The sequence below is a fragment of the Primulina huaijiensis genome, chromosome 6 (genome assembly GCF_012295235.1).
Source record: "Primulina huaijiensis isolate GDHJ02 chromosome 6, ASM1229523v2, whole genome shotgun sequence".
In the NCBI taxonomy this organism is placed as follows: Eukaryota; Viridiplantae; Streptophyta; class Magnoliopsida; order Lamiales; family Gesneriaceae; genus Primulina; species Primulina huaijiensis.
In genome coordinates, this window is record NC_133311.1 from 2,997,177 (window position 1) to 3,011,919 (window position 14,743).

The 14,743-nt window shown below is 33.4% G+C and overlaps 1 protein-coding gene across 1 annotated transcript; it reads left to right on the top strand.

Annotated features, from left to right (window-relative positions):
* The first annotated feature begins 3,263 nt into the window (after positions 1-3,263).
* LOC140979332 (uncharacterized) lies at positions 3,264-5,170 on the top strand. Its single transcript, XM_073444684.1, has 3 exons — positions 3,264-4,111; positions 4,374-4,523; positions 4,657-5,170. Exons 1-3 carry the CDS (start codon positions 3,437-3,439, stop codon positions 4,939-4,941), a joined length of 1,110 nt encoding a protein of 369 aa, XP_073300785.1. The 5' UTR covers positions 3,264-3,436; the 3' UTR covers positions 4,942-5,170.
* Positions 5,171-14,743: the final 9,573 nt, after the last annotated feature.

Sequence of the window (14,743 nt, forward strand, 5' to 3'; positions counted from 1 at the left end):
AATATGGAAGAACATATTAAGCATTTAGAGATTTTATCTAATGTTTGTAAAAAAGGACTGGTTCTATCAGAAAAGAAAGCAGTCATTGCCACAAGAAATATTGAATTCCTCGGAATAGAAATCGATGAGTCTGGAATAATTTTGCAAAATCATATAGTAGAAAAGGTACAAAATTTTCCAAACAGGCTAAAAGAAAAGAAACAACTTCAAAGTTTTCTAGGATTTGTTAATTTTGCTGGGATGTTTATCAAAAACTTAGCAAAACACAGAAAAGTGTTTAGTCCATTACTGGAAAAATATGCAAAATTTATATGGATGGAAAAACACACACATGGACTTAGTCAATTAAAGGAGATTTGTAAAAATCTTCGAAAATGGCTATTCCTCAAGATGAAGATAATCTGGTATTATATACAGATGCTAGTGATCATTGGTGGTGGCAGTTTTAACCAAGCTCACACCCGAATGAGAACAGCCATGCAGATATTGCAGTGGAATCTTCTCAGAGGTAGAAGCCATAAAATGGCATATCAACGAAAAAGAATTCTATGCAGTAAGAAGGGCTTTTGAAAAATGGTCATTGTTTTTACTTGCAAAGAAATTCACTTTAAAAGTTGATAATATACAGGTAAAAGTTTTCTTAAGGAATAGAATTGAGTCTAAACCTGAGAAGGCCATATTATTAAGATGGCAAGCATTATGTCAGAATTATATTTTTTATATTGTGATAATTAAATCTCATGAAAATATTCTTGCAGATTTTTTAACAAGAGATGGACAGCGTTGATATCGATGCCATCATAAAAATACAGAGACATTTGGGGGAACACCTTGAAATGCTTCAAACCGAGTTCAACAAGCTGGCCTTAAACGCAGAGGTTGCAGGAAGGCTACAACAAGCCGATAAGAGAATTGTCTCTGATCGAATCACAGGATGTTTACAGGCTTATACTTAGTTATGGTCTGTGATATTAAGGTCTCTCCTACAAGAAATTGAGAAGCCACTGGTTTCTCAAATGGAGAGTTTTCGAGTACAAGACTCTACACCTGGAGCAGGGGATTCAAATACCCCTAGCACAAGTGTTAAGTCGGGATTATATCCAGATGAGTCGGCTGAAACAAAAATTGAGACTCCAGATCCTTATCTCGAGTTCTCAAGTCAACCCTTCACTTCGGAGATTGAAAAGGGAAATATCAACCTTACACCTAAGACAGAGAAGGGTAAATCTAATGTTCATACTAATGAAGCAACAATTTATTCATTTCAGGTTTACCAACAAAATTGGGAGAAATTGAAAATAAGATTAGGCATTAACCCAGCTACCATCAGGGTTGATGTTTCAGAGAAATATCCTAGGGTATGGATGAAACCAAAGCCATATCCAAAGGAGGTCAAAGTATGGTATTAATTTGGGGCTCTTGTCTCAGTTTATACCACATCACCAAGCTTCCCAGAAATTTCAGGATTACCTAAATGGATTCAGGAAGTTGTTCATGAGACTTGGGCAAATAACGACTATTTGTCCAGAGGAGATATTTTGGAGTTATACTTCTTTAGTACAGCCCCAGAACCAGCAGGAAAAGGCTTACACGAAGCCTTTTATTTTAACAAGTTAAGGAGGCCAGATACAAACGTTCAAAAATTTATCAAAGATCCTCCGTCAGAAGAAACACCCTTGTTGCTTCAATAACTAAAGACGACATTTCCATCAGATGAGCATGGGGTTTATGGGTCTGTCTAACGTAGATGAACAAGGTATAGTTTCCGTTTAAATTTTATCACAATTCAGTAAACAGATCATTCCTGTTAAATACGATGACAGGAAAAACAACAAGTTTTGCAGAAGATTTATTCGAAAAAAAAAAAAGAAATCTTTTGTGGAACAAAAAGCTGTCGGGGAATAAAGAAACTCATCGTAAATTCTGAAATATGGATCATGTGGGAAGATGGTCAGAACAGATCTGCCCAGAATATCAAAACCAGAAGGAGCCGAAATTTGACAAAGGTTTCAGACCTCGGTCTGACAAGAAGCATCTTGCTGAGATAGGATCAAGTGGTAAAGGACCACAACCACGTTTTTCTCGGATAAACCAAAAGTATAAGATTCCTCGACAAAAATAAGTGGACATGTGACTACCATCACTTTTTCTTAGGGACAACAAAAACTAAAGATTCCTCGACAAGAGATAGTGGGCATGTGACTAACCCACTAAATGAACAAGAGAACTTGGACCCAATTAAAACTATAAATAAAGAGTAAATGTGAACAAGAAAATCACACCAGAGTTAAACCAAAATTTAGAAACAAAAGAAATTGTATGTTACATATCTTAAAGTTTCTAAAATACGGATTAAAACAGTAAGAAAGAAGCTGATGAATTTTAAAGCTTTCTACAAAAGGTTAAAAGAAGTCGGGAACGAAATCTCAGCTGATATGATAAAAACACATAGCTTTTGGATATACCAGGAGATAAGATCAGAAGAACGAGTAATTTCTAGATTAATAATCTAGAAAAAAGACAAAGCAAGAAAAGGGGGTAGGGAGCATTCAACCACCCGAGAGATAATGCCAACCACAGCTGGAAGGCATTAAATAAAAGTTATAGCAAGAGTTTGAAGTCCGAAAAACAAATCCGAAGGGGCTTCTATAAATAAGAAGGCAAAAGAAAAATGAAGGCATCGATCAACCTCTTCATTTTCTTTCGACCCAATTGTAATATTTTCTCTTTCAAGTATATGAGTGTTTTTATTTCGGCTACTATAAATAGCTAAACAAGTTTCTCATCCTCTATAGGAGGTTACTATGTAATAATATTTTGTATGTTTGAATCAAAAGAACCAAGGTTTTGCCCCACTCATGTATTAGTTTCAAATTGAACTTCTTTATCATACACCATGAGGTAGGAAAAAAAACAGAGTTGTGCTAAGTGTTGTTGAAGGAATCTGCGTCAGTAACCATCTGTTGCGACTGCGTGGTTAGGCTGTGAGGAGCAGTCTGTAAAACACGGTGGATATAACCCGACGGCACTCTGATCAAAGAGGTAAACGGTTCAATTTATTATACGGAAGCATGATGAGCCATTAAAGGAGTTAAACTATGTTTGAGGGAGATTATTTGCCTTATAAAAGAAGAGATCAAAATTTTAAAAAGACCATTTCAGGAGGTCATATAGCTAAGTATCCCCACAATTAGTCAAAAAAAATTAATTTGTTTTAGGAGGAAAAATGGTTTGTGGGGGCAAACGGTCATTTTGACTCGTCTCATATCTTGTTCTCTCCCATGACTATTACTCTGGCAACCTAATTCAAAAGCTGAAACCTTTCTGGGAGGACCGTTACAATCAAATTTTAAAACCTCTAAAAGTTTCGATCGTCTTTACTGCTCTCGAGCTCAATAGATTACACGAAACCCCGACAATCTCAAATCCCAGAAAAATGGTTTCAAGAAAAAGTCCCAAACCTTTTGAAGAAACCATGAAAACAATGATTCTTACACCAAGTTCCTCTGTTAAATCCAGCACCACAGTGAACAGCAACGTATCTGAAACTCGAGACAGCGTTTATTTTCCGAGGTGTAGAAAAGATGCGAATTGCAATTGCGAAATTTGCATAGCAAGCATCAAGGCGACTCTTGATTTGATACCACAGAGTAAGCACAGAAGCTCACTTACGAAATTATCCGTCTCGAGGCCTATAGTTTCAAAAATCCCTTTTTCTCTCAACCCCTCGTCAATGGATCTCTCTACGCCAAAACCAAGGGCTCAGATCAAGAAGATTGTTGTTTCTCCGCCGCTGAATAGAACTGAAAGAATCAATTTTCAGGATAGGGTGAAGAAGGGAAAGAGGGAGTTGGGATTTGGAAATTCTGTGGTGAGGTGTTGTTTAAGCTTGATCTTGTTTTGGGGTATGGAGTATGGCGTTTCCTGGATTGTTTCTGGGGTTTTGAAGACTAAATTATCACCGGATATTGTGAAGAGTTTGGGTGAGAAATCATGGGATTTCGAGGAATTCAATACTAGGTTTCTTTTCTTGGAGAATGAGTTACAAGGTTTAGTTGAGAAAAAGGTCTCAAGCTGCAGCTCTAATAATTCTCTGTGGAGAATCAGTGAGGTATATTGGATGAATCTTTGGCCTCGTTAATCTTGGATACTTGCTCTATGTATTCATATTAATGACCGTATCTAACTATGAATGAATGAATATGAGCTTTATATTGATTCTTGTTAGATTATTTTGTTCTGTCGTCAGGATTTTCAATAAAATAAATGACTATTAAATGATGAATGCATGCATTTGATCTTGATTCTTCGTAGATAATTTTTTATTCACCCTGGGGATTTGATCTTTACCGAAATTATCAACTGTAATTTAGGATGGTTTGTTGCTGAATTCGCGATGTGTGCTTTACAAATCAATGACAGAAGAGATAAGCATTTGGGGATGGCCATTACAGACAGCTGGATTGCTCTCATCACAATATTCTCCCCATTTATTAAGCATTATATCGGGAAGAGTCACACAAGTAAATGATTTGCATTTGCATTACTTACATTGGTTTTGCAGTTTTCATACTCTATTATTGGTTTCATGAGCTAAGAACCTCTCGATTGCATTGTTTACATGGATTACACTTTGTGATGAATCTTATGTAATAGTGGTCAAATGGGGAAGCGAAATATACGATTCACGATGGTAATAGTTTTTGGGTGCATGAAAAATGGAGTGCTTCTGTGGTGCAGTTTGATCCAAATACATGGATTCTTGAGTACAGACGGAGCTTCATATTGAACAATCCAAGACTGGTGTCGGCTTTAATGGAGTTCTTGAAGCTTAGGATGACCAGAGAATTTGAAAAGATGAGGCAAGTATTCTGGGTTTCATTTGCATTTGGAAGTCAGCATTCCTATTTTTCAGGAAGGATCATTCAAATTCCAACTTAGAAAATCTTACATATGAAATATATTTTGGTGATTCTAATGGAAAAGACTGATTCTCATAAAATCTTTTGAAGTTAACTGATTTTTTTGGTTGTTGAAAAATTGGATTAGGTGCAGCTGTTCAATGTATAGATTAATTTGATTATCTCCATGTTCGAACCAAAATATACACCTTGTCTTCAAAGGTGGAACCTACTCTCTGGTCTTGTAAAAAGTTCACTATTTGAAAGCATTCGATGCCAATTTCAATAAGTCTTCCTCCGATTGAATTAAAATTAATCGTATGATGGTGATGGTCAGATTTGGTCAAGCCTGAGATTTGCTCAAACCTGCTAGCCTTTTTGACCCGACCGAGCCTCTGCATGGAACCAGTTACATGACTACATCTTTGGTTTGGACCACAATAACAACTTTAGTTGTTATTCTTCAAGCACGCAAGCGCAGAAAACCAGGCTTGATAAGTAGAGATTCCTATAGCAATTATATATTTTTAAGAAAGTTATTAATACTTGGTCATAGAAAAGTCAATTATGCAATATAATAAACCTTATTATCACTTTTAATACAATTGTTATGTGATACACACACACACACACACACACACACTAAAATGGTCATACTTAGATAGCAAGAGTTGCCACGCGAGGTGATTCTTGAGGTCTTTTACCATCCAGCTGTGGGATGCTCTTCTTGCTTTAGCACTCTGCCAATAACATCCATGTGCAGTTCGAGCTCCTCGCTAAAGTCAGATAAGGCTAAGATACTTGTATTGATTACTGCAACTTTCAAGTCATCAAAAGCCTTGGCACATGAATCCACACACCTGGTCATGGTTGATTTTTTCCTAGAAGATTCATCAATGGTGTGGCTTTAGCATAGTATCCTTTAATGTTTCTACTGTTGGTGTACCGTTTTCTCGCACCCAACGAGCAGCAGAAGTTTAAAAGTTGTGTTTTGACAAACAAAACTCTCTTGGGTGTCGTATGATTTTAAATCATTCATAGTGTGTTTAGAATAATTTACCTTTGAGTATTTAACACTGGCTTCAACTTCTCCGGATTTTAAGCGGCAATATTGCTTCTTGTAATTTCCTACAAACGGATCAACTGGATCTCCTTCCTTCTAATCAAGTCCACTATCAGAAACTACGGCACGACATCTATGCGGTGGAAGGTGGTCGGCCGAATCCTTAGAAAGGGGGTGGCCGATTTTTGTGTGAGGGGGAGATAGAAAATTGTTTTGTGGACAAAAACTTGTGTGTAAAATTATGTTATTTCATATAACTCATAATGAAATATTTATAAATTTTAATTTTTGATCTAATCACGGCTTTTCTTGAATCGGAATATTGTATTTTCATTATTCAAAAACTCTAATGTATGTATTTTTCAATCTTGAAAATATCATGCATCATTAAATTATTATCACCTTTTGATAATACAATATATATACACATATACACACATATATACATACATATATATACACACACATATATATATATATATGTTTTAAATTAAATATTTTTTATTTAATTACTCAATTAATTATTTAATTTTAGACTCTTCAGAATGTTTCATAAAAATTTTGCACTTAGTAATCACTACTACTAATTGCTATTTGATTAGTATATTCCAAATTTACCAAATAAATAATTGTGAATTCATTGTAAACCCGACTGATAACCAGACAGCGCCGATGTATCGAGGGTACAAATTTCTTCAACATAAGGAAAAATGAAAATTTCGTCTCCGCTGATTCATTTTTGACAGCTACCGAATTTGTGAATTCCTTAACTAAAACAGGAAGTTACACTCTCTTTACTTAAATATCAGTTAAACTAACTTTCACAACTTCCATTACATGGAATCAACTTATAAACTCATTTATAAACAATTTTTTTGATCTCCATCAAATTAGAGTCGTCAAATTCAACTCTTTGAATTTGACTATCTCAACGAGGACACGAAATCCAATACTTGTGTGACTTTTGATGGTTCAGGGATACAGTTAGTTGTAGGTTCACAATTTCATGTTATTCAGAGCAACATTTGTTCCTATTCGGGCTTACACTAATTAGCTTCATTCTTTTCATCAACTTTTTGATCAAGAACGACAGAAGTGAAGTCTGATTGCACTCATCGGATAATAGTAAGAGCTTCTAGTAGCATCGTATCATGATCCCCTAGGTATCATTGATAGTGTCTGTAAGAACCTTAAATTATGGTTAGCGTACAGTACAGTCCTTTCAACTCATATATCACAATCGAATATGCAATCATCAATATATCGAGAGTTGCAAATGAATTCGATAACGATGTGATGTATCTTTGAGTAATAATAATGACGTGATTTTTGTAACTGAGGAAACCTTTTTTTTTTTTTCAAAATGCACATATTTTGCTCTGGTCAAATATTAACTCATCAGACATATGATATCTTTACCCGTGGGTGAGAGGTGAATCTCCTACTACAATGCATTGACTCCTACGTATTTCGAAACAACATCTAACCTCGTCACCTGACAACTCTCAATAGAGCCAATAAATGGATCAAAGTGTATGCTAGTACGTAGAGCCTCCATGTTGTCACGGGTTAAATGACTAATTGTGTACAACAATAACTGCGGACATTTACGTGAATGGACATCTATATGTCTTTACCAATGAAACATGATGTTTATGTCACAGTTGTTAGTTTCAAGCTCAAGAGAGATTTATCCTTATTTTAGGAGGATATATCTATTAGGAACCAATTTAAAATATACAGTAAGCTTCTTAATGAGTTTCACGAACTTATGTTGAGAGGCAGGTCTCATGGTACTTATTGTATATTTAAGAACTTTATCTACGCAGCTTGCATGAGTATACATATAAAATAAATGTCGTTATTAGATAAAACCATAAAATATTATTTAAGCAAAGATTATTTTTACATAAGAGTCAATAAAGCTCAAACCATAAGTTAGCTCGTCGAGAACCAACTCTAACAATCTCTCACTTGCCCTATAGCCAACTATCCATAGATCTCAAATGTATTACTTCAAGATGTTTCTCAAACAATGGTCCTGGTAGGGGCTTCTTTAATAGATCAGCAATGTTATCTGCAGAGGCGACTCTCTACCGAAATGTATTTTTTTCCCACAATCTCTCAGATATGTTTGGATCACTGATGAGACCTCGGTTCCTTTGCTTGCGCAACAACATCAGCTTTGTTGCAGTAGACCGGGACTAGATCAACTGTTTGAAGAATGACACCCAACTCTTGAACGAAATTCCTCATCCAAACCCCTCATTTGATATAGCCGATGCAACTATGTATTCGACATCAGTGGTTGAATCCGCTGTGGTCTCTTGCTTGGAGCTTTTCCAAGAGATATCACCACCATTGAGCTTGAATACAAATCCAGGGTTGATTTCGAATAATCCACATCTGATTGGAAGCTAAAATCAGTATAGCCTTCTAATTTTAATTTTCCAATCTCGTAAACTATGAACACATTTTTAGTTCTTCTTAGGTACTTAAGAATATCCTTCACGTCTTTCCAATGAACTAGATTGGGATTCGACTTGTATATGCTTGCAACACTCAGTGCAAATGCAATATCATGTCGAGTCAATATCATACCATACATAATACTGCCAATGGCAGATCCATATGGAATTTGAGTAATGGTTTCTATCTCCTCATCAGTTTTAGGGCACATAGACTTAGATAGAGTAATATCATGAAACATAGAGAATCTCTTTAGTATAGTATCAATATAATTGGATTGCATGAGCCCTAGTATCCTCTTTAATCTATCATCCCTATGGATCTGTATTTCTGATACATAGGATGTTTCATTCATATCTTTCATGAAAAATTTACTATCTAACTACACTTTAGTTAATTCCAATATCCCTACATCATTCCCAAAGAGTAGTATGTCATCTACATAAAGTATTAGGAATGTCACTGCACTCCCCACTAACTTTTTTGTATACACAAGGTTCCTCAAGGTTTTTAACAAATTCAAATTCTTTGATAGTATGTCATCTACATAATTTATGCCCACTTTCTACTGAGGTGAATCCTTCATGTTGAGACATATAAATATCTTTTTTAATGTCATCATTATGGAATGTTGTCTTCACATCCATCTACCATATTTCATAGTACATCGTTCTGCTATAACCAGTATTATTTTAATGGATTTGATCATTGGGACAGGAGAAAAAGTTTTTTCATAGTCAATACCTTGCCTTTAAGTATATCTTTTTGCTATCAATCTTACTTTTAAGGTTATTACCATCCCATTCGTCTCAAGTTTCCTATTGTAAATCCATTTGCTTCCTATGTGAACAATTCTCTCATGTGGTTCTACGAAGGATTGTACTTGGTTTGAATAGATGGAGTCCATTTCGGACTGCATAGCTTCAATCCATTTTGATTAATCGACATCTCATAATGCCTCTTTTAAGTTTCTTGCAAACCAATCACGTGTCATCCTTATTTGTATATTGGTCGGATTCTTTCAACTCTTGTTATTATATTAATAATAATGCAAATAATATTAATAATAATGCAATATTGATTATTTATAATATATCACATGCATTATAAATAATAAAGTATGATTGAGCAGGATGATCGAGCATCGAGAACAGGATGATCGAGCATAGAGAATTAATTGATCCAAATGAGCTAAATATGGATCCAAGTCCAAAATATAGATAAATGCAGGGATGCAAATGCAATATTACATTAGCTTCCAATATTTTACATGTATTCGATCTTTAAAACTCATAAGGATCTGAGCCCACCATTTTCAAATCTTAATCTCTCACTAAATCTAATATTTCATCTTCAAATCTTGATTTCTCAATAAATCTTATATTTTCATTAAATTTTCATTGGGATACAAATTTAAGGGATCAGAACGGTCCATAAATCAGATCTACTTTTAAATAATCATCAAATAATTAAAACAAACAATGTAAAATAACCTTACATATATTTAGCACTTTGGTCATGGCTCTCTATTATCACTTAAATCATGTATCTTGTAATTTTATCATTAACCGTCATAATTAAAAATAAATTAATAATTAAATAAACATATTTACTCAATTCTCCAATTAATTATTTAATTGTAGGACCGAACGCTTGACACTTTAACAAAAGTTATAGTTGGTGGTAATGGTGCAAATCAAATAAAATTTAACAAAAGCTATAGTTTGTGGTAATGGTGCAAGTCAAATATCTTAAACCGTACAGCGATCACTCTTCCAACAGAGATAATTATTGCACACAACAAGCTTTATCTCAATAATTGCATTTTTTGTAGTCAATGGGAATCGAATATGTGACATTGACTATGAAGCCAATTGTAACACTAAGTGATTACCACTTTAGCAAAAGCTGTAACTGGTGGTACACCGTACAACAGTTCAATCACCATTCTTATAAAACACATTTTACCATAAATAATTTAAATCTAATTATTTATTTTGTAAGAAAATTCAATAATTTTATCAAAATTTATTTTCAAAGGTATATTTGATTAAATTTTCACAAAACATTAATTTGACCCAAAAGATTCAAAAAATTAGAAAATAGCCTCGAGACCCGTAAAAAATAGATTTCGTGGGGCAGGGTTACTCAGGACCATGTTGGCCACCCTGTTCATGCCCTTTTTGTACTGCCCAAACAGTTCGGGCAGTTTTTGGTAACACGCTGTCTAAAATCTCCGGGCAGCATCTTGGCAGGCATGGCTCCAAATTTTTTCTTAAAAAAGTTTATTGGGCACTCACGGTTGCTCAGTTGTGCAGTGCGCTGCTCGGAACTATTCTGACTAGCCTAAAAAAAAAAGCTTTTGTGTTTCGAAAATCAAATTTTACAGAAGCTTCAAATTTCTAGAATTTCAAACACGGTTATAAACGAATTGCTCGATACGATTTAAAAATAAACAAATGAATCATACGATAGAGAAACCTAAGCTTCAATACCACTTTTGGTGAACCGTTTTCTCGCACCCAAGGAGCACCAGAAATATGAAAATTGTGTTTTGATAATCAAAACTCTTTTGGGTATCGTATGATGTAAACTATTCATAGTATGTCTAGAATAACTTATCTTTTCTTATTTAACGTCGGCTCTACTATTCTGGATTTTAAGCAGTAATAGCTCATGTTTTAATTCTCTACGAACGGATCTACTGGATCTTCCTCCTTCTAATCACGTCCACAATCAGAAATGGTGTCCCTCATATAGATCGCACTAGAGATCTATACGGAATTCACGTCACCGAAATTTCAGAAATTCGACTGCGTTGCAGCGGCAGCACGACGATGATGCGGTGGAAAGTGATCAACAGAAACGACGATGCAGTGGAAAGTGATCAACAGAATCCCTAGAAGAAGGTGGCCGATTTTTGTGTGTGCGAGAGAGAGAGAGATAATTTTTTTGTGGACAAAAACTTGTGTGTAAAGTTATGTTATTTCATATAACTTTTAATGAAATATTTATAAATTTTAATTGTTTATCTAATCAGGATTCTTTTTGAATCAGGATATGGTATTTTTATTATTAAAAAATTCTCTTGTATGTATCTCCCAATCTTCAAAATACCATGTATCATTAAATTATTATCAACTTTTGATTGAGTAAATAAATAATTGTAAACTCATTATAACTCCGATGGATAATCAGACAGCACCAATGTATCGAAGGTACAAATATCATTCACATAATTAAAAATGAAAATTTCAAATGACAAAATTTTCCACTAATTCATTTTTTGCAGCTACTAATTTTGTAAACTTATTAACTAAAACAGACAGTTCCACTATCTTCACTTAATTAGCAGTTAAGCTAACTCACAATTTTTATTACATGAAATCAACTTATAAACTCTTTTATAAACAATTAGTTTGATATCCATCAAACTACAGTCGTCGAATTCAACTCCTTGAATTTTAATATCTTAATTGGAAGACAAAATCATATACTTGTGTGATCCTCAAAGATTCATGGATATAGCTAACCATGAGCTCATAACTTCATGTGATTCAGACCAACATTTGTTCTTATTCGTGCTTACCTTAATTAGCTTTATTTTTTTAATCAATCTTTTGATAAAAAATGTCAGAACTAAAGTCTGATTGCACCTATTGGATAGCGTTGGCTCATGATCTCTTAGATATCACTATTCACGTGTTTGTTTCTTAACATTGTATGAAAATTGATTTCATGATTATTCAGTTATTTGAAATATGTAGACCAAGTGAGAGAATATAAGATCATTTTATTTAAGTTTAAATAAAATTTAATTATGGTCAACATTTTTCATTAAAACAAATAAGAAAGACGTATCATATTTAAAGGAATAAAAATCAAGAATATTTTATATATTAAGATGGTAAATATCTTGAATTTTTTTTACCATATTCCGAATGAAAATAATTAAGAATCGTCAAATCTCGAATTTCTTTATGATGGTTAAAGAACATATCTATAAATAATGGCATTTGGGGTCTCTAAGCACACACATCAAAAATTACACAACACCATTAATTTGTGAGGTTTGAAGTACTTAGAAGACTCTCAAACAATTAAGAAGAAACTGAAGAAGGTGTCAAGGTGTTCTTCATATTCAATAGTTGGAGGTAATGTTCGATCTTTTTTTTTTCACATTCAATATCATGTTATTAAATTTAAAAGATGAATAAATTCTAACAATGAGATGATTGTACGACTATTTGACATTGTTCAATATTGTCATGTGAATGTGCATGCGCTCAACGTTTTGACCAATACAATTTTGATCTATGGATAATATAATACTAGTATCCCTTCACATATTATGTGCTTATATATTCGATTTTTTTTATAAAAATATACTTTTTAAGTAAATTATATTTTAAATTCGAAAAATTAAAAATCAAATGTAAACTTTTTGATTTCTAACAAGTGTTTTCACATAAAAAATTTTTCCATAAAAAAAAATTAAGGACATATTTGAATACACACAAAAAAACCTTGTCAAACAGTCTCGCGGTTCACTTTTGTTAGGCGAATCTTCGACCTGACTGACCCAACTCATGAAATAAATTATGGATCGATTTAACCTGTCTCACCAATAAAAATCAGTGAAACCGTCTCACAAGAGACCTAAATTTATATATAAAAAAATTATTTATTTATATTTTTCTATCTATTTATTACTATTTATTAAGAAAGAGATCCATATAGAATGGTTCGTTGGTATGTTCACCCATCAAACTGCAAATCAAACCCCCAAAGCATTCTAAATTACACTGGTGAAATAAAGAAATGGGAGCAATTTTAATTTTCTGATAATCCCCATCTAAACCTCGGAATTTCCTTCTCCTAAATTTTTTGGCATTTCGTGTTGGCCGAAAGCTTTGGTGTGAAGGGAAGAGAGAAAAAAAATTGTGTGCAAAAATAATCTTATTTAATATAACTCTCAATGAAATATTATAAAGCTTGATTGTTGATCACATTAGGAGTCATTCTCCTATCAGGATTCATAATCTTACTCCCACCATGATTCCTTATTTTTATTAATTAAAATTCTCAAAGTTATTAAATCATGTATTAATCAACTTTTGATAATGCATGATATATTTATATTTACATAATTATATCTCAATATAAAGTATATTTATATATATATATATATTAATACATCTATACATGCACATATACTATATATATAGACATATTATTTAAAAATTACATAATCCTTATTTAATTTTTTGATTAATTTATTAGTTAATTAATTCTAGACTCATCTAGAATATTTTATGAGAATTTTGTACATATTAGTAGTTATTACTACTAACTCTATTATTTAATTAGGAAATTTCAAATTCACTAAATAAATAATTGTGAACTCATTATTACCCGATCGACGATCTGATAGCGTCGATGTATCAAATAGACAAATCTTGTTATATAATGAAAATTAAAAATTTCGAAGATAAAAAATTCAACTGATCCATTTTTTGTAGTTATCAATTTTGTGAACTCTTTTACCAAAACGAACCGTTCCACTGTCCTTATTTAAATAGTAGTTAAGCTAACTTCCACTTGTTTCATTATATGGAATCAACTTATAAACTCTTTTATGAGCATTCTGTTTCATCTCTATCAAACTACAATCGTCAAATTCAACTCCTTGAAATTTGACTATCTTAACTAGAACATAGAATCTCATACTTGTGTGACCCTCAATGGTTCAGTGATACAACTAGCTGTAAGTTCACATCTCCATGTGATTCAGAATAATATTTATTCTTATTCGGGCTTACCTTGATTTGCCCCATTATTTTCATCAACCTCTTGATTAAGAATATCATAACTCATTTCTGATTGCACTCATGAGATCATGGTAAGAGTATCTAGTATCATCGCTCTGTGATCCTTTAGGTATCGCTGATAGTGCCTGCAAAAATATTAAGTTATGATTAGCTTATAGTACGGTCCCTTCAACTCATATATCCCGATCGAATCTGCAACCATTAGTATATCGGGAGTTACATATGAATTCAATAACGATGTGATGTATCTTTGAGTAATAATAGTTACACGGTATGTGCAACTGAGGAAACACCTTTCGAAAATGCATATATGTTTTACTCTGGTAAGAGATTCATCGCACTACTTACTCATCAGATCACAAAGAACATCTTCACCCGTAGACAAATGATTAATTTTCGAAACTACACTCAACATCGTCACCTGAAGACCCTCAATGGAGTCGGTCACAAATCAAAATGTATGCTAGTACATAGAGTCT

Coding starts and splice junctions, on each gene's coding strand:
- LOC140979332 (XM_073444684.1), top strand. CDS start 3,437: ATGGTTTCAAGAAAAAGTCCCAAACCTTTTGAAGAAACCATGAAAACA. Junction 4,112..4,373: donor CTCTGTGGAGAATCAGTGAG/GTATATTGGATG, acceptor ACTGTAATTTAG/GATGGTTTGTTGCTGAATTC. Junction 4,524..4,656: donor TATCGGGAAGAGTCACACAA/GTAAATGATTTG, acceptor CTTATGTAATAG/TGGTCAAATGGGGAAGCGAA.